The 19,747-nt window shown below is 35.8% G+C and overlaps 1 protein-coding gene across 1 annotated transcript in view; it reads left to right on the top strand.

Moving 5' to 3' along the window:
* Positions 1 to 19,747, top strand: part of LOC124215857 (disintegrin and metalloproteinase domain-containing protein 10) — a 350,156-nt gene that overhangs the window by 119,148 nt on the left and 211,261 nt on the right. The window contains exon 3 of the mRNA XM_046619705.2: positions 9,517 to 9,569. Within this exon, the coding sequence (XP_046475661.1) occupies positions 9,517 to 9,569 (53 nt within the window). The remainder of the gene's footprint in view (positions 1 to 9,516; positions 9,570 to 19,747) is intronic.

The raw sequence follows: 19,747 nt of genomic DNA, 5'->3' as shown, positions 1-19,747 counted from the left end.
TTGCTCGATTCGTGACTTCTCTTTGGTACGGAATGTTTTCAAACTTCGGGTAAGGAAATTTCAGTTACCTTATGCAGTCTTGAAACGTGAAGATAATCGAACAGCTTTAAATTAAAATTACGGTAACTTTTAATATCCCCTCGAAATAATGTTTTTTTTGTTTTTTTTTTTTGGTATTTAAGTATGTTGAATTAAAAATATAGCGCTAGTTTTTCTACAGCATATCGAAATTTATTTTTATGCAAGGTACGCATATTTACAGATTTTTTAACAAATTTTATGTAAAACTATAATATAATGAGTACAAAACGGAATGCTCAGTTATAAAATGAACAGCACTAGTTTCAAACAAGACTTAAAAGACTCGATAAATCAAAAATACTTATATCTTTTTTTGATTTCTTCAAAACTCCTGTTCAATTTTTTTCTCTTGTACTTAAGCTTTAAGTATGCTTAAAATCACCATAAACAACAACCAGTCAGGGTAGATGAATATTTAAATATCAACACTACCATTAACACGTACAACTAACACTGAAATTGAATTAGTTAACTTGAGTGGTACTGAAAAACAGGAAAAAAAAAGAATTCTCAGAAAATTTACGTGATAGAATTTTTTAAATATTTTTTTTCATAGATTCGTATCTAATACCTACCGAAGTTACTACCTAGTTTTGTGGGGGAAAAACCATCGCAGGTCTGTGCAATCCATTGCAAACCTTTTCAAAGATACACTGAGAGAAATTTTTAGTTCCGGTTACCGCTCGGTCTTTAACTATTTACATTTTTTACCACAATCGAAAAATGTAGTCCTAGGTAGAAAATGAAAATTAGTTTTCTAGCTGTTACCGTAAAGTCTAGTATCCGTTACTATTCTTTCTCATTACGATCACTGTTGCTATATTTTCTTGCAACTGTTGCGAAAATTTAACGCTCGTGCAGCGATAAATTGACGTTAAAACCTTGTTTAACCAAAAAAGTAGAGTACACCTCAGAAACTGATTTTGCATTGGAATTACCAAAAGAGAATCGACAATAGCGCAAAATGGTTACGCGTACCTCGTTTTTCGTAATCCCAACAATATTCAAACAGTTTTTTTAACCATACCTGTTTTACGCAATTTTTCTAGTTACTCCAACAAATAAAATTTTTCTCAGTGTACGGAACTTGTTACAACGAGAATCCGAAGACGGTACTGAATCTGATTTTCGTCGAAACAATGCCTTTTAATGTCTCATTTTCATTCAGATCATGAACGTAATTTCGGATTCGCGTATCTGCTGACGCGGACGTCTGTGTCAAGATCCAGAGAACGCCTGTTTCCGAAGCATACCTAACAGCAACAATATACGGTTGTTCGAGTGGAGGATATCCGCACGATACTCGAGACTGTCTGTCGACTCTTCATAGAATCCATCAGCCGTTACCCCAAATTTTCGCATGACGTTCGGAGGGTTCGCGATCCTCGTTCCTTGTACAAGTGGTGTCGTTGTCATGTCGCCACGACGCTTCAGCCTCACGGTTTTCCCCGAAGACAGCGGCTCGCCCTGATAATTTTCCGCAACTATCCTACAAGCTCTTGGATACGGTGAATTGAAAATTTAGGAACCGGATTTATCGTCTCTGGGAAATGTTGGACCGGAAACGTTTCCGAGGCCCAAGCGAAGCGTCAAGCTTCCGACGGTACGACGAACGGAATCGGACATTCCTGAGACGGTCTTCTTTCCGCAACCTTGCCGTTACTCGGGATTGGTTTTCATCGAATTTTCGAGGGTCTGTAACGCCAGGTTAACGAGGCGATTTAATCAGTCGAGATTCACGACTTCCGCCCTCCGGTCGTCCCAAAACTTGGCTAACGTATTATGGGCAGCGGGAGAGCGATAGTAGCGTGCGTGTATGGTGGTGGAAACGCGCGAGGACGGCTCGGTTTGGTCAGGTATAAATTTTGTCTTATTGGAAGGAAACCAGGAATCCGCTAAAACGGAAACACGCTCGAGCTATACCGGAATCCTCGGTATTTCATGGAGCCGCCAGCTAGTTTGCCAACTGCTTCAAACACTCCGGTTTGCAAATGTCATCTGTAGAATGACTGGCTGTATCGATTGCTACGCGGGTCACGCTAACTCCGACCTACAGTGAGAGAAATTTTTATATCAGGTTACCGCTCAGTCCTTAACTATTTTCATTTTTTACCACAATCGAAAAATATACTTCTAGGTAGAAAATGAAAATTAGTTTTCTAGATGTTACCGGAAAGTCTGGTATCCGTTACTATTCTATCTCATTACGATCACTGTTGCTATATTTTCTTGCAACTGTTGCGAAAATTTAACGCTTGTGCAAGAATAAATTGACGTTAAAGCCTTGTTTAACTAAAAAAGTAGAGTAAACCTCAGAAACTGATTTTGCGTTGCAATCACCAAAAAAGGATCGACAATAGCGCAAAATGGTTACGCTTACCCAGTTTTTCGTAATTCCAACAATATTCAAACAGTTTTCTCAACGATACCTGTTTTACTGAATTTTTCTAGTTACTGTAAAAAATGAAATTTTTCTCACTGTATATATTCTATTACGAGGATTTCTAGTCCCGCTGTGTTCGGTTTTTTGAATCGCTTGGTCGGTTTGACGGGTTATACGTAATCAGGATTTTTCGAAAATCGATTTTTGTTATTTCACTTTCGTAATGTACATGCATTCAAGTATATGCACGGAAAATTTCATGTCGATCCGACAAATATTCTCGAAGTTACGCGCACATTTGCAAAGACGCACCGGAGCGTTTGAAAGTGCTTTTGAAACTTTGAACGCGTTTTTCTCAAAACAATGTTTTCAAAGTTCCTTTAAAAAGAAACACTCCGTAGATTATTTCAAAAAACTTTGCTGACCACAGAGAAAACATTTTTAATGATAGAAATGAATACGACCGACAGGCTGGTAAGAAATTCCTTATCAGTAAAAAAAATTACACCACCTGCAGTAAGTGTTTAAAATCACACTTGAAACTTTGAAAAGTAAGTCTCTTTGACCGGAGCGAACGAATTACAATTGACTTTTATTATCTCGGTAACAAGCTTTCTAATCGTATGTCTGTGAAATTTGTCCGATAACTTTTCTTATTGATCAATACGATGAAGATGTACCTTTTTTTTTTTAATTTTTTTCGAAGGGGGTAAAACCTCCTTAAATATCAACCGAACTTTGAGAGGTTCGATACAAACAAAATGTAGGGCTTGGCGAAGCGTGATATTCCGAAGACAGCAGTTTCTCAGACATGAAAAGCTCTTATTGTTTCTCAGTACTCAGCGTAAGCTCTTCGTACTTGACGAACAAAGCCCCAAAAATGGTGATGGTATATTTATTGCTTTTTTCTTTACTGACTGAAAATTCAATGCACCGCGTTTATTAACCGTGCTTTTTCCCAAACCCTTTGTTGTAAGCTCGCTCTTTGCGATAAATTATAGGTTGGTTCTTTAAGTCAAGTGTCTAGATCAGAAAACCAGCTGAATTTCAACCAACGACGAGTGCTTTCATTGTCGAGTCAATTACTGTATTGTAGAATCGGCGTAAGAATTATTAGTGAATTTTCGTAACTTGTTTTTAAATGTTCAACGATCAGATTTTGGCAGTAAGAAATTTCATCGATCTTTTCTTTCTCCTTCCTCGCTACTACAGAATCATTTCCGCCTTCTGCTAACCAGCGTTTTATTAAGATTGCAGAATGCCGGAGGGTTCTGTGAAGTCCTTAAAATCTAACGATACGACTTAATTGTCTTCTCGGTGGTGAAAGAATTTCATTTGATCTTTGTAGCAAATATTTCTAATTACGTTTAATAATTATTATTATTATCATCACGGTCGTGATTAATTAGTGCTGACTTACGTTTAAAAATGTGAAGGCTTATTTACATGAAAAAATTAGAATTAAATTATATACCTAACCATTTTCACTGAAAAGTGTTTTCCTCTCGCATTATATTCTGCTGCTATAAGTAATTGACGTTTCTTTTTTACCGAAAATTTTAATGACTCTCGTAGCGATAATATTTGAAACATGATTACAGCACACGAAAATATATAACCGTTAGATATTTTTACTACCGAACGGTGAAAATACCCGCGTGCTAGTTATTCAATGCTTCACGTCGAGTATTATATTCTTACACTTTTTATTATTTTTTTGTTTTTTTTTCACGGAGTATTAAATTCACGAATTCATATGAAAAAAACAAGGTTAGGAAATGGATGTTTGAGACGGTACTAAATGCCTAATTGGTAGAATTCAAGCAACGGTTGAAGAGGCATCTAAAAGTCGCCGCGTCTGAAAGACATCCCGTCAATTTCCGGAACCGATAAACTTGGAGAAGATGCTTCGCGTCGTAGTCGAAGCTGCTGCCTGATGGCTGAAATAAAAAGTAAAAAGTAGAGAGAGGCAGACAATAAGGAAACGAGAAAAAATAAAAGATAAAAAAATAAACCGCGAACATAAATTCCGGGAATTTCGATTCGGTAAAAAAAAAAAAAAAAAAAAAATCAGCTCGAGACTTGGAGTTTTATTATACATATTCATATCATACATTATAAATCCGTGGGTGGTACGACATACGCGGTTGATCTTCGCCGGTGAAGTAAAAATAACACCGTCGTATATCTGTAAGAGGGAAGAAATTGATGCAAGAATAACGCACGTTTATAATATCCCTCGGTGCGGTCGATACGAGCACTTCCATGTTCCTTCCTTGTTTCATTTCCACTGTTACGCGCGTGTTCGTCCGATACGTTTATCCGGCGGTTGGGCGTGTGTCTGCAGTATAGATATAACAGCCCTGTCGGGGGTGGTGGGGGAAGGGGGGAGGGGGGAGGGGGGGGGGGGGGTGCAGTATAAGGTTTGTCATTCCTTTAAGGAGGGTACGTCAGGACAAGCTGCCGCCTCTCATACCGCCGTCGCCGTTCAACGAATAACAATATCCTTCTCTCTATACGTACACCTATAATATCGGTGTATTATACGCATCCATTCATCGATTTATATATACGTATGTACACTTGGGGACAATGAATCTGTGACGGATAATTTTTTACACTAGACAGTTACGTTGGCAACGCAGAGAAACCTGCAGCGCCACAGTCGGCCGAGCGCGAAACTAACTGAATCTCAATAAACTTAACGTAACCAATGACCGTCGAATCTAACCTTAGAATACGTGTCAATCCAACAAGTCATTATTCCCGCGGTATTCTTAGGTTAGATTCGTTACGTTACGTTTATTGATATTGAGTTAGTTTCGCGCTCGGCCGACCGTGGCGCTGCAGGTTTCTCTGCGTTGCCAACGTAATTGTCTAGTGTGAAAAATCAGCCGTCTCAGATTCATTGTCCCCAAGTGTACGTATGTATGTGTATATTTACCTGCAACTATTATTATATACATACGTACCACACCGTCCGGCTTTCTAGTCCTTTCACCGGAAATAGCCCGCCCACAGGGTGCTTTTGCTCTTTTACGATGATCGGACTTAAATGATTACATGGGTTTTGAAAGGCAAGAGAAGAAAAAAAAAAACAAAACAACATAATTTCTCTATTCTTTTTTTTTATTCTATTCTTTGAACGTAACAAAAAAATTGTTTCATTCAAGCTTTGAGAATACAAAAGAAGAATATTTGTAAAATATTTCAGGAAATTTGCGTTGAAAAATTTTGAAAATGTCAGAAGTTGAGAACTGGTTTTTGGTGAAATAAGTACCCTCGCGATAGACATGATAACTCGTGATTGCTTTATCTGAAAGAAAAAAACATATATATATATTTTTCGTTAGTAGGTGAGTACAGCTCGTGATTAAGCGAAGGATTTTTTTTAATCCTCTTTATTTCACAGCGTAATACATTGTCTAGATTTTACCGAAAATCATACTGTTTTGCATACAACTATACCATCGGAATAAAATTTTGCTGACAATGGTATTTTTCACACTGCATTGTTAATTCAACATTATTAGACTATTTTTTGATGAAAATCAACATTAGTGCAATCATGTAAATATTTTTAACCTGGTTGATTGTGTGATAGCGAATCAGCCTTCTAACAGCACTGTAGAAAACAGTTTTCTTAAAACAATAATCAAGCTTTTCTTTATAATCTAACGACACTGAAAAATTTTTTTAACAGTAATTTCCAATGAAAAATCAACATCTGATTTCTGACTTATGAATTTTTTTATTTCCTTTTCTTTAATTTTCACGAATATTTGGTAAATTCTCAACTAACCAAATCAACCAATTGTAAAAGTAAGAGTATATTTTTGACTAACAAATTACTTCCTCAAATTAGGTTTTGTCGTAGGAGAATGGAAGTATAGTTCTTTCTATACCCCATAATATATCGACCAAGCATAAAATATTGCTAATTATACAAGTTCCCGGCGAGTTAATAAATCTCAAGGGATTCGGAGAAGTGTCTTTTTATCGTCTTATTAGGCCGTTCGGAAATATCGTGTTACGATGTGCCCAGATTCTGAGAATTTTATTTATTCACCGTTGATACGTAATCGCAAGCTTGGCTGGAAGCTCTGCTATTGTATTACCTCTTAATTTAAATTTTTTCGACCAGCCCGCGAGCATTATTGATTCTGAGGAACAGGAGGTCAGAGGGAAAATTTTATATTCATTCCAATTCAGACAAAAAAAAAACAGGCAATTCGTTTAACGTTTATTTTTTATCGGAAAAGGAAATTTTATTCGAAAAAAAAGTGTCATCTTTGCATGGATAAAAAAATTAAAATAAACGTGAATTATGTACGAATGTGAAACTGCTCCTATAATTTGGCTAACTGAATAATTAGACGTGTAATCAATGTGAAAAGATAGTATATTGTGCAACGTGGAGGCAAACTCGGTCTTTTTGGGCCGAGCGCAAGTTTGCAATATTAGTCGTAGGTGAAGCCGAAGGCGAATATTGCAAATACGCGAGGCAAAAGGAACGTCGCCTCCTCATCGCACACGATTCGTTATGTAACAAGTATATGTTGCGCGTTTTTTCGCGAAGCATGAAATTGAGGTTAGGGTCGCGTGACGTCAGATTTGTTCGCGCCAGCGCATGCGCGCAACTTGTTCGTCGTCTTTTCAGTACTACGCGCATGCGCATTCGCAGACTCACTCGACCGTCGTAGAAACGGCTAGTTTGTGCACCGAAATCACGCATGAAACAAGCTCGGGTTTTTCAAAAGTAATTCTTTTCACCGAGAAATATTTATTAAAATAAAAATGATGCTTGGTAGAACCAAGAAAACGAGACTGCTGGTAACAAAAAAATTTTTAGCCGGTGTTCGAGAATAAGGAGACAAAAGAAACTCAAGACTTGATCCGCGAGAGTTTCGGAGAAATATAACAAGCCGCTGACGAAGGTCTCTTGGGCTTCTGAAAAGCGATACGTTTATGTGAATAGAAAAAGAGAAATGAAAACACGCAAGCAAATGAGTGAAACAAAATACCGGCACATAGCTTGGGGCTAATAATCTTCGTTAGAAATCCGAGACGGCCCGATTCACTGTCGCGTTTCTGGTTCGTATCTGGTTTATTGCCAATCTACGCTTCTCGCGTCCAATTAACAGCGAGTCTCCTGTCAACATGAATACCGAAACCAGTCTCCTCCGTCCGTTGGCTGTTATAGGGACAGCAGCCACGAACATCGGCGTCGAGACTCGAGTCGAGGGTGGAAATTAGGGGCGGCGGATTCGCGGAGGCATCGCGATTTACGGGACGCCGAATCAAACCTGTTTAAAATGCTAATAGGGTCATCAACAATCCCTCTGTGACCTGTCGGGTCGATTCGCATGAACGCACCTGTCACTGCAAACATTACGCAAGAGCAAGTTGCACATAATGCGGCACACTGAGAGAAATTTTTAGTTCCGTTTACCGCTCATTCCATGACGGTTTTCATTTTTTACCACAATCGAAAAATATACTTCTAGGCAGGAAATGAAAATTAGTTTTCCAGCCGTTACCGGAAAGTCTAGTATCCGTTACTATTCTTTTTGGTCAATAGTCCTTTTCACGATCTTTTGCGATGCGTTAGCAAGCTTGAAATGTTTGGAAGTAACAAAGTGTTACAGACATTTTTTTCACTCGACAGATTATACAGGTCAATAATTTTTTCAAATTTTATATCTAAATGAATAAAATTTGAATCTATACATCGAATAATAATCAATATGTAATTTATTCGTTACTTATGAAGTTTGCTTTTGTATTTTTTACGTTCATAAATAAGTATTGAAGTCTTTGGTTGATAGTATAAGCATCAGGTAGCAGAACGTTGAAATAAAAAACAAACTTTATATAATAAAACTGTTTTTTCTTTTACTAGCTACTTGGAAGATATGAAAATTTGACATCTATAACCTAGACTCAAAATTCGTGTTGACAGGTGATATCGAACCTGTCAAGTATCTAAGTTTTTTTTATCTGAAACGTTGGTTTTTATCCGCGGTAATTAAAAAATTGTTCGAAAGATGTAAAATATGGCGAACGGGAATTTATCAACTATAAAGTAATGCCTGGATTCTTACATTCTTACACCTGTGAATTGTTTTGAATGTAATGAATTTCAGTTTACATCTAAATTTGTTTCGTATTTCGGTATCGCATATTGTATTCTTGTAAATCAAATGCTGGAATAAAAAAATAGCTGAAGAGTGGAACTGAAGGTATTCGAGTTGAAGTTAATTGAAACGTAGTGATGGTTTGATAAACAAAATTCTAAACTCTTGGATGTGAATTTGAAAAAAGTAACCTGTTGGCCAGAAAAATGACTGAAATTATTGTACCACGATTATATCAACGCTAGGGAATATTTTTTTTCAAATTTGATGAATCGTAGCTTGAATTTCTCCGTGAATAAATTTTCCACAAATCGTCCGCATAGATTTTTTTTTTTTTGAGTTTCATAATTATCAACGTACGGAATTATTGTCAGTTATAAATGACAAATTTACAAGGTTCGAAAATATATGTTACAGACGATGCATACTGCAGATTCAAATAACGAAAAAAACTAAGCTATAGCTAATCATGGAAATTGGTCGAACGTTACGCCTTTGCGATTAAATAATACTAAAATCATGAAATCTCTGTTAAGTCACAACAATGAACCTTTTCTAGACGAAATTTGCAGTTCTTACGTCTTCTCCGCCGTAAGAGAAAATTGTTTGAATTCAAAGTTCAATCGCTTACTGCTAGTTCCACTTTCTCTACCCTTGTTTCAATGTTTATTTGTTCGGCTATCCAACGATTAATTTTCAACCGGTGCAGTCATTCATGGATAAAAAAAATCACAGAATTTGATCAAATTGAAACCCCTATTCGAAACGGTTAATCTCCGTTCATTCCTCTGTATTGGGAAACAAAAGCACCGCTGGAATTGAATCGATCAAAGCCGATTTGTTTTTTCTATCGGTGCTTTTGTTTTTCATCATTTTTTGCACAGCTATTGTTTATCATCAATTTTCTGTTTCCAGGACGCGATGCCAGCTGCAACGTTTGTTTGACCCAACTTCAGAGGTCGCGAATGGTGAGTGACCTGATTTTTATTTATTTTTTGCCGCCAATTTTTTAACTCACCCATATTAGTCCGTTACTGATTAAGCTAATACTGTTTATTATACAACAAGCTCTAAATGTTAGTTTTTACCGAATCAAATATCCTCCTGAAGTATAGGATTTTGTAACTCGAGTCTAACCCAGGTGCCTAATTTCGTAACTTATAATGTAACTACTTCCCATTCAAATAACGCTTTGAAAATTCTAATCACTCCGATCTCTTCGCAGAATTTTTCAAAATAACCGTGTTTGCATAGTTTATTGTTACAACAATAAAGTATTTCCTTTCGTAAACTTGGGCTTTTGTCAGTTCTTTCGAACAGAAGCAACAAAAGTTCCAGATTTTGTTAATATCCGGTTTTTGATTGCTTTAATGTAAAAGTCTATCATTATTTTTTATGATAATTTAATCATTCACACTATTTTCATCTATATTAGAGAAATTTCGTGAAAAAACATGTTGTTTGAACGGTAAAAAAAAAAAAAAATCCAATATATTGGGAGAATTTTTCGTCTGCAACAATTACTGCGTAAACCTTATATTATAATTATATTATATAATAAATAAATGTTATATAAGGCGTGAAATGAACAGTTTTAAGATCTGACAAAATTTTTTTCCGATTATAAGCCGGTGTGTGAGAATCCCTTATTGTCGCATGTGATTATAATCGCTATCGTTGTACATTAAAAGCCAGAGTCTAGACAGGCAGACTGAAAACTCAGTCAACCGTGAAACGTCGATTCGTAGCAAGGCCGAGTGACAGCTGATAAGCGTTGTAGAATGCAAAAGGGGACCATGACTATATACGGCCAATTGATAAAAAAATTTCGTTTGACGATGACGGAGTTTTTTTCAAGACGTTTGTATCAACCTCGGCATTATTTTTATCTCGTAATCGTTGATCAGACGCCTTGATCCGATCGGATGAAAATTTGTTTATTCAAGTAAACGATCAATGTGCGCGTTATTGCGCTTGGTGGTATATATATGTATATATATTTTGGAAAAAGTGCGAAACTTTGACAATACAAACCGGAATGATTATATGCTTTAGTAATTGGCCAGGAATTTCGATACCGTGCTGCCGAATTTTCCGATTCCTTTCAGCCTAAATATCAAACTTAATTCGTGTTTCATATTTCGCGTTACTTTCTCATTGATAAAATTAGGTAATCTATTCGTCAGGAATTTTCGCGAACCTTCTAATATTCTTTTTTTGTAATTACGCGTGTTGATCAAATCATTTTTTCAATATAATAGCTATAATTGGTTTGAAGCTGTTTCCTAAATTGGAATATAATTTATTTCCCTAAGTATTCAACGGATTTTGAAAAATTTCAGATACTTACGGCGTTCGTGAATTTTTTTTTTCTATGTCTGACAGTTTTGAATTCCGAACAAATCGTATTTTCAATGGAATTTGCACGGGCATTTTTTGCTTATTTTGCATCGATGCTGAAACTCTTATGCAACATCGGTATTTACTCCAGATTGAAAATTCCTGAAAGTTTATCGATTGTATGAATTGAAGTGAAGACATTATTTTCCCCGTTGGAAATAGCTCGAAGCTTATCGGAATTGAGTAGACTGGAATAATCAGAATTACCAGGAAGGGTGTAAATTGTTACGTTTTATGCATCGTTTCATGCACAAAACGAAAGTAAAAAAAAAAAAAGACACGGATCCGAGATAAAATTAGCCATACATATGGTAAGGAAATTAGCGACAAATTTATGACGTGTTTAACGTACGTCTTTTTCGCGAAATATACGCCAGTCGGTTTTACAAATGTATGAATATTCATGAAATTGATCCTTTAACTCTGCTCTTTAAATATATTAATATTCATTTGATAATGATTAAAATTTGTTCGCCGGGATTGTTGGCTGGCAACGAAACACGTGCCTATAACTTATCAGAGAGGATTTTCCATGGAAATCGGGTGGCTATGCTAGTGTAAAATACGCAACACCGGCCTCGCAAAGGCGGCGTGGGTAACTAAAATTTTAATAATATAATACGACGGCGTTTCCTTGTACACAGCGATTAATACGGGGCGAGAGAGAAAGCGTTTTTAATAAACCTCAGCCTTATTATTCAAACTTAATTAAAGCTTCTTCGTATCCGGACACACACGGGCGCGCAGACTCGTCTGAATATAATATTATTGGCTCGCCGATATTAATTTATGTCTTGATTAAATTATATTTAACGAGTTATTAAACGGGCTGTAGAATGGCTGCATGCTGCTCACGGCGTCGCGCCTCTCCGTTATAAAAGTATGGAATCGTAAGGCGCGGCGGGATATTCGAAGGGCCGTGGCGACGCTGTTTATTAAAACAATTTAACTTTTTTAATACGCTGTCTCCTGCGCCTGTATCAAAGAACCCAATTTGTTCGCTGTTTGGGGAAAGAATCTTGGGCGAAATTCTAACCGTCTGTTATGTATGAAAAAGGAAAAGTTGGGTGAAATATGAGAATGGCCGACCGAGGAAGGAACCAAAAAATCGAATTTCAATGGCGCGAAAATATAATTTGTAGAATTAATAAAATGTAGGTAAATTCGAAATGCAGAAAAACAAAATATAGAATGAGTAAAAACATGGAACAGTAAAATCTAAAATTTGTGTACGATTCTATATTTTGGCATTCTATATTCTGACATTTCAATTTTTTTCAAATCTCCCTACTCTGAATATTCTGTGATACATTTTTGAATTCTATAAATTGAATTGTCGCTTCTCTAAAAATTCAACATTGTGGCCCTTCTATTTTTTGATCTTTCTATATTTTCAACCCATTCCGAAAAATCTTATCTGTCTTAAAGAACCCAATTTGTTCGTTGTTTGAGCAAAAAATCTTGGGTAAAATTGTATTTGTAATAGTAATTGTGAAATATCTGTAGTTGTAATGCTAGAAAATTCGGTGTTAGGTGTTTTTTTTTTTTTAATATTACAAAAAAATATCGCACAAGTTATTATTTAGTGTGATTATAGTTGTCAATAATACATTCTCAAGTTACTGCGATACGAAACATGTTTATTTACCTTACTACCGATGTTAAGTTAAATCAAACCTTGACACTAATCTATTGTTGCCCTAACAACAAATTAAAGCAATAGTATTCGAAAAAATGTATAATACTATGAAGCGGATAGATAAAAAACAATATTAACACATGGTAGATTTTTTAATTACTTTTTTTATACAAAAGTCTCTTCAAGTCTCCACTCAGAATTGTATTTTTCGGTTATTGGTAAAGAATGGAAATAGTTAAGGACAATGTGTTTGTCATAACTCGAAATTATTCTTAATTAACAATATAGAAGAATCGTAATTTCAACAAACCGAGATTACCCGGCAGTTACGTCCATTTCAGTTAAAATTGGTGTCACAAGTGGGAATGCGAAGTAAAAGTGAAGAACTTTGTTGCAACGATTCCACTCTGTTTCCTCACGTTTATTCGCGTTACGATATCAGGTGGAATATCCTCTACACAGACGAGTAATTTCCACGGAATATAATCTTGTTATCTGAATATATTGCATAATGCAGAATACATAGGCATACGCGATGTAATTCTTGCAAAACCGGTTGGTACTCGACGAACTTTGGTGTCGGAGGCTTCTGTGTACGGAGTATCAGCGTTACAATCAAGGCCTGCCTAAGCTCCGTGGAAACCTTCCACCTGTTTATTGTATTCAGCATAACAAACCGTTATTCCAACCTACAGCAGCTGAACGTTACACCGAAATCCGAAACAGATAGGATCTCGAGAGGCTGAAAGACGCCGGATAACGCCAATTGTTGGTTTTATCTCCCTCGACGAATTTCGGAGGCGTGAATGAGGTTTGAAAAATTTCTCAATTTCTCAGTCCCGCTTTGTTTATCGCTCCCTTATTATTCATGACCCAAAATTTTCCCGTCGCTCGTCCGTCGATGAAGTTGATATCGTTGTTATTCTTTTTGAAAAGTTCAATTTTCCACAACATCGGAAGCACTCGCGATATCCGAAATTGTTTGAACTTTATATTTAGGAATCGATAAAACTCGCTGTGCCGTTTAGACACTTCAAGTTTTACGAGAAATTGTTAATTATTCTTTGCATAACGATTGCAGGTGTAGTGGTTTTATCGAAAGAAAATTAAAGAGATGTTTGGCTTGACCGAATGAAAAGATTTAATTTACGATTAACGAGTCAGTCAGTTCGATTATTCTGATTTAATGAATTCACCTTGTAAAACACAATACGCTGAACAGTTTCGCAGTGAAATGTGTAAATCCACTTTCCAGTGTGTTTGATTATCAAAAAAATTTTCGTTAATCGAATGACTCAATTGATCTCGAAACGAGCCGAATAATCGGAAATTAATCGAATATCTAAATCGCGGCGTCCGAAAAATTACTCGTAAAATAATTAAGTACAATACTTGATTAATTCTTGAACAACGAGCCCGCATTTGATCAAATAATCAACAAAACAACCGAATACCGCGGTAGTTGTTTGAGATTTTCGCCATACTTCGTTTGGTCTAAATACCCATTTTCGCATGGTATAAACGTAAATACAGCACTTGCGGTACAACGGCAAAGTTTTCGCAAGATTGCGTGCATGCATAACGGCTGCAAAAATCAAGTGACGAAGAAGTTTTCGTCGCACGAATTTACGGCGTTTTTTTTTTTTTTTTTTTTTTTTCTCTTTAAGGAAAACTCCGGAGAACAAATTTTTTTGACTCTTGTACTTGGTGCAAGGATTTCTCATGTCGAGTACTCGACGCGAAATCTACTCGAGATCTACAAGTTCGTTCAAAGTTCTTCCACGATGTTGTGAAGTTTGATGAAGCGAGAGAGGAAGAAAGAGAGAGAGAGAGAGAAAGAGAGAGAGAAAAATGAAGAGTGAGTCGTGCATCATGCATAGAGACTGCGTATGAGGGGAAAAGTTCGTTCGCATCACAGCCGGCAACCAAAGTTTGAATAACCTCGGTGAAGCAGATTGGTTTTTTCTTTGTGGAATCTTTGCGCTCATTATGTGTCTATAACGAAAACGGTGCGAGAAAACGCAGCGGAAAATGTGAGGAAGGGAAAATTATATTGCGAAGCAAAACTCTTCGCGTAAGATAATTTGCCAAAAAATTACTTTCAACTTTAATTTTTATTCAATCGATCCACGGGCTTGAATTTTTACTCAACTTTATTTCAACGAAAGAAATTTTTCCTGATAATACAAAATAAACAGCTGTGAAATATTGAGAAATATTCAATTTTATTGTAAAAATTTCGAAATTTATTCATCACGAGCTGTCGATAAAACACTTGTCGAATTTTCGGCGTACAGAATATTCAGTTGGTGTTCAATGAATTGACGATTCTTTTCTTTATTTTTTTTTTTTTTTAGATAATATGTTGTTTGCAGTCTGCAATTAATTAATTTCTGTAAATCAGAGAAATCTTTCTTGATAATTTACAAATAATTCATTATTTCGTTATTAATGATGCCAAACAAGATTTAGATGAAAGTGTAATGTATCGTGAAACGAGGTGAATTTCAAGCACTTATCGATTCTTCAAATGTCGAAAAAAAAAAAAAAATTCCAGAGCAGAGAAAATTTTTTTGCCATGTAATAAACGTGACGCGAGATCCAGAGAAAAAAAATTTTCACGTGCCTTCGATACACTTGACGAATTATTTTTCGTCTTATATTCGTTTGAGAGATTTCAAGGTTCCGAATTCTGTTACGAACAATTTTTCAAATAATTGGATAAGCGCAGATGTTTAATAACAATCATTCGCATATGAAACGTTGTTAAAATTCGTGTAAAATAATGATATATTCAATAATGAATTACCTGAACGCTCAGGTAACCGATATTTTAGAAATCGGATTTTCGCATCTTAACCAAATTGTTAATTGTCGTGAAAATTGACCGAAAAATGGTCGACACTAAAATTGAAGCACACGTCTTTTTATCGCCGTGACAGTTTCGAGGCGCTGTTAAATCTGACTGATTACGAATGAACGGCTGTTTCTACGTGCAGCAGAAGACCTGCTGTCAGATTTCTCGTTCACTCGAGTGCAGCCGAGTGTTAAGAGTATTGAATTTTTACCGAACCAATCTCGTTCAAATGGTTGAAATTGAATTTGGGGCGACAAGAGATTGAATAAAAACTCTTTGATGTAGAAATCCCGGAACTCTGCTACCCGCCTTGGTTTATATTCATAAAAAAGAAAATCTCTACACGGGGCGTTCTTGGCTAAATCGAATCGCTCGTTCTCCTCATCTCAATTCCCCTCGCGTTTTTACTCTTGTAAACGATTCAAGCAGATTTTTTCAGGATCAATCGCCTACTGTTTGAAAATTTTTTTAACCCGCAGATTTCTTCTCGACAGCCGCTAAAAATAATCCAAATTAACAGAATTTTGAAATAAATTTTTTAGCTTCAATTCTGCGCAATAATTCGTAATTCAGGGAGTTTTTTATTTTTTATAATTATACATATCACCGAATCTATCTTAGCACCAAGTTTTCGATACTAATTACCAAAACTTTACTTTTAGTCCTGATCGATTTGAACTTTGTATACTGTAACAAAAAAAAAAGCAAGTCAGTCCAACTGCCAGAGATTTTATGTGTATTAGATGTCTGGTTGTTTTTCTTATTTCCTGGGACATATAGATCAGAGATGGCTAAGGTTACTGCGACAAGGTTTTCCCTCACGTTTCAACTTCCCTCAGCCCGTTAGGCAGTTTCGTTATAATAAAGCAGCTTGTTACTGCGATTATACTCACTCGATCATTACGGAGCTTCGCTTTCGTAAACAAATTGGTCTCTACTCGATGAAAACTTCCACTTTCTGACGAAACAATTTTTCCCTATAATCTCACTTATGCATTCAGTTACGTTCCAATTATTTTTCGACAAGCTTTAGATTCTAGATTGAATGTGAAAACAAAAAATTTTTAAAAATAAAGATCACTCGTACGAACAGAGTTTCAAACTTTCTAGAATTTCACGGTCTGTTTTACCAATCGTCTGCAATTTATGACCAAAGTTACGCAGAATTCATGAACGAATTATAATGTTACGTAAAAAGTTCTGCGATGATTAGTTCAAAAATTCAAAAGTTTCACTGAGAAATTGTTTACGCAGTGACTGCAATTTTTGTCGACTGTTTTATTAAGTTCTTTATCTGATTCGAAAAAGTTGCGTAAAACAAAATTTCAAAGGTTGTGTAATCGATTTTTGACTGTTTTCGAAAATACATGTCAACCACGTCCCAAACTCATTTCTTACTAACTTTTCCTTCTTCATCTTCGATAAAAAAAATCCGAAAGTATAACGTAAAATTTATTTCACAGATTTATCGAATAGATCTTACAAGTGAGACAGTTTTATCTCTGTTGCACATTTTTTTTTCACTTCACAAACAAGTAAAATCAGGAAAGTAATAACGACATCGAAAAGCCGAAATCGTTACATTTTCTTCTTTGAATCTCTGACGATCAAAGTAAACTCACATGGCACCAGTTTCCGGTTTAAAAGAAATCTTTTCAGTTTTACGAAAATCTAAATATAACGAAACAGAGGAAAAATTTCCAGTTATTCCCATTTTCATTTCTTTACTTTGAGTTTCGCCAGCCAAAAAATTCGGGACTCGTTGCTTTCGGATCCTCTCTTAAATTCGGAATTTCCAACCTTAAACCCTTCGTGTCCTTTTCGACCGTGACTCGAGATCTTTCGGTCCCTTCATCTGCCCCGATTTAAAATAGCAAATAAAGGTGATTCTCGGTGGGCGTGTACAGCCAGGAAAAGGGAATCTCGCCCTCGAGGTTATGCGTCGAGTATTCGCCGCTCCTCGACCATCAATCTTATACCCAGGTTTTAACTGATACCCAACTTCCTTCGAGCTTGTATGCAATTTGTTACACTCGAAAACTCATTTCTCTACGTCGCGTTTCTCTTATACATCAAGAGACTTTTACCCCGCTATCGAAATGCCGCCCTTCGATTATCCACGCGGCTCAAGACGTTCCGAGCTCTAAAACTAAGCGACGACGTAATTGCCTGTAAAAAAATTTTTATCTATAATTTATCTATAATTTAATATATATGTAAATCCCGGCACGCTATTCGGGATCCATAATTTATCTCATCCAAGTCAACGATTACACTTGCACTGCATTGGAAAGTCGATTATACGAGTCTGCGACGAAATCCTGCGTCAAAAAAATTTAATATTGCATATAAAACCAATTCGAATTAATAGAAAGAGAAAGAAATATATCGCCCAACGTTTTTTTCACACCAATGAGCGAACCTGAGTAATTCTCGTTGTGATTTCATGTCGCGCAGTTCGAAAAGAAAGAAGACTACAAAATAACTAGAATTATACCGGTACATAGATTTTCTGACGATTTTAATGTCCAAGCTTTCCAACTTTATAACTTTTTTTTTTTATAATTATATACTACCGTTAGTGTTTGATTATAATTTTTAAGCAAAAATAGCGTTTTCATTTAAAAGAAAAAAATACATTGCATGGAAAGTATACTTGGTATACATTTTTTATTACTAGATCTCGATTCGAGAGCGTCAAATCTATTGTAATTACACGCGATAATAAGAAGGAGTAGAATAACTTTGTTTTTTACAGACCAGTGTTATTATCAAATGAATTCTCATTCACTTCGAATATGTATAGCGTTTGAAATTGAGTAAACTTTTATCGGGTCAAGCAGACGATGATGCTTTCTCCAATATTATATGTTACATTCGAAAAGTTTCATCGTGTTTACTTTTCTTACATCGTAACTGAATGATGGTGAAAATTTTCGACCATTCGAAACATTTTTTCAATTATAACGATCTCATTAATGAAACATGATAAAATCGCATTACAAATAGTTTCAACAATTTTCAGGTAAATTAATATCGTTTTTGAAAGTGATTGGAAATTGTAATCGTTACATGTAAAAGTGACAAATTATTCAGTTTCTTGATCGAAACTTTGAATTAATTCAAGCGGCTCGAGTAACCGATGGAAAAGAGTTTTCAGAAAAATTCCGTGAGCCTTTTAAGAGCTGGAAAAATGGTGTGAAAAACGGGAATCGGATATTGAAGCTAGGCTGAGCTGAGAGATGTTGGTTTAGTCAAATTAGCTCGTCCAGCATTTAAATCGCTTTCGATTACGTTCTTTCGGTCTTTGCATCAGGAAGAATGATTTGGTTTTAACAGAGGCAATGAATGTTGGTGATTATTCAAATAAAACCTTATCGCTAGATCGATTATTATTAAGAAGAAAATATCAACATTCACAGATTGCGATCGCTTTGCATATCTACGGGCATACATACGGTTAATAATACTTGCGAATTTATACATCACTGACGATTCATATCGTTCGTCTACGTCGGTTCAAATCACGCTAATTCCCTTGAGTTCTTGATTGATGGTCTTTGAATTACTCTATTTCCTGGAAGCCTGGCTGCCGTACAATAAACCGCAACGGTGTTGCAGCCAGAGATTTTTACTCGCAGTCCAAGGGGTGAAAAGGAAAGTAAAGGGAAGAAAAAAGTATACGAGTGTATATACATTTTTGTAACGAAGGGAACATTATCGAATTATTGATCAGTTAAGGAGGTTCGGTTGATAATGAAAGTAGTTTTTTTTGAAATCACTATCATTCGGAGATAAACTGAAATTGTAGAAAAAATTATAATTCATATCTATGCTTCGTTTAAAATCGTTTTAACAATTGTTGGAAATTCATTTTTTTTTTACAAAATCAATGCAACAGACTTTCCATTTTATTCAACATTCGTTTCAGTTCTGTCTTAATTCGCCGATGATAAAATCAACATCGATGCAACGTTGTAAAAGTTAATATTTCACCGAATTCGTAAAGAATATTCTTCCGAATAAAATTAGCCGTCGGTACGAGATTGAAATCCAAGAAATCTGCCAGCCTTTCAAAAATGTCAGAGCAATATTATTGAGAAAAAATTCAATCACTCGATCTCCTCGAAAAATTGATAAAAATTATCAATTTTTTTTCAGCTGTCCCGCCGATACGAATCAAAACGATTGAATATCTGAAAATGCGCATCGCAATTGGCAAAGAAAAAATAAATAATAAAAAAGAATTC

The sequence above is a fragment of the Neodiprion pinetum genome, chromosome 4 (genome assembly GCF_021155775.2).
Source record: "Neodiprion pinetum isolate iyNeoPine1 chromosome 4, iyNeoPine1.2, whole genome shotgun sequence".
Taxonomy (NCBI): Eukaryota; Metazoa; Arthropoda; class Insecta; order Hymenoptera; family Diprionidae; genus Neodiprion; species Neodiprion pinetum.
This window is presented reverse-complemented; position numbering and strand designations above follow the sequence as displayed.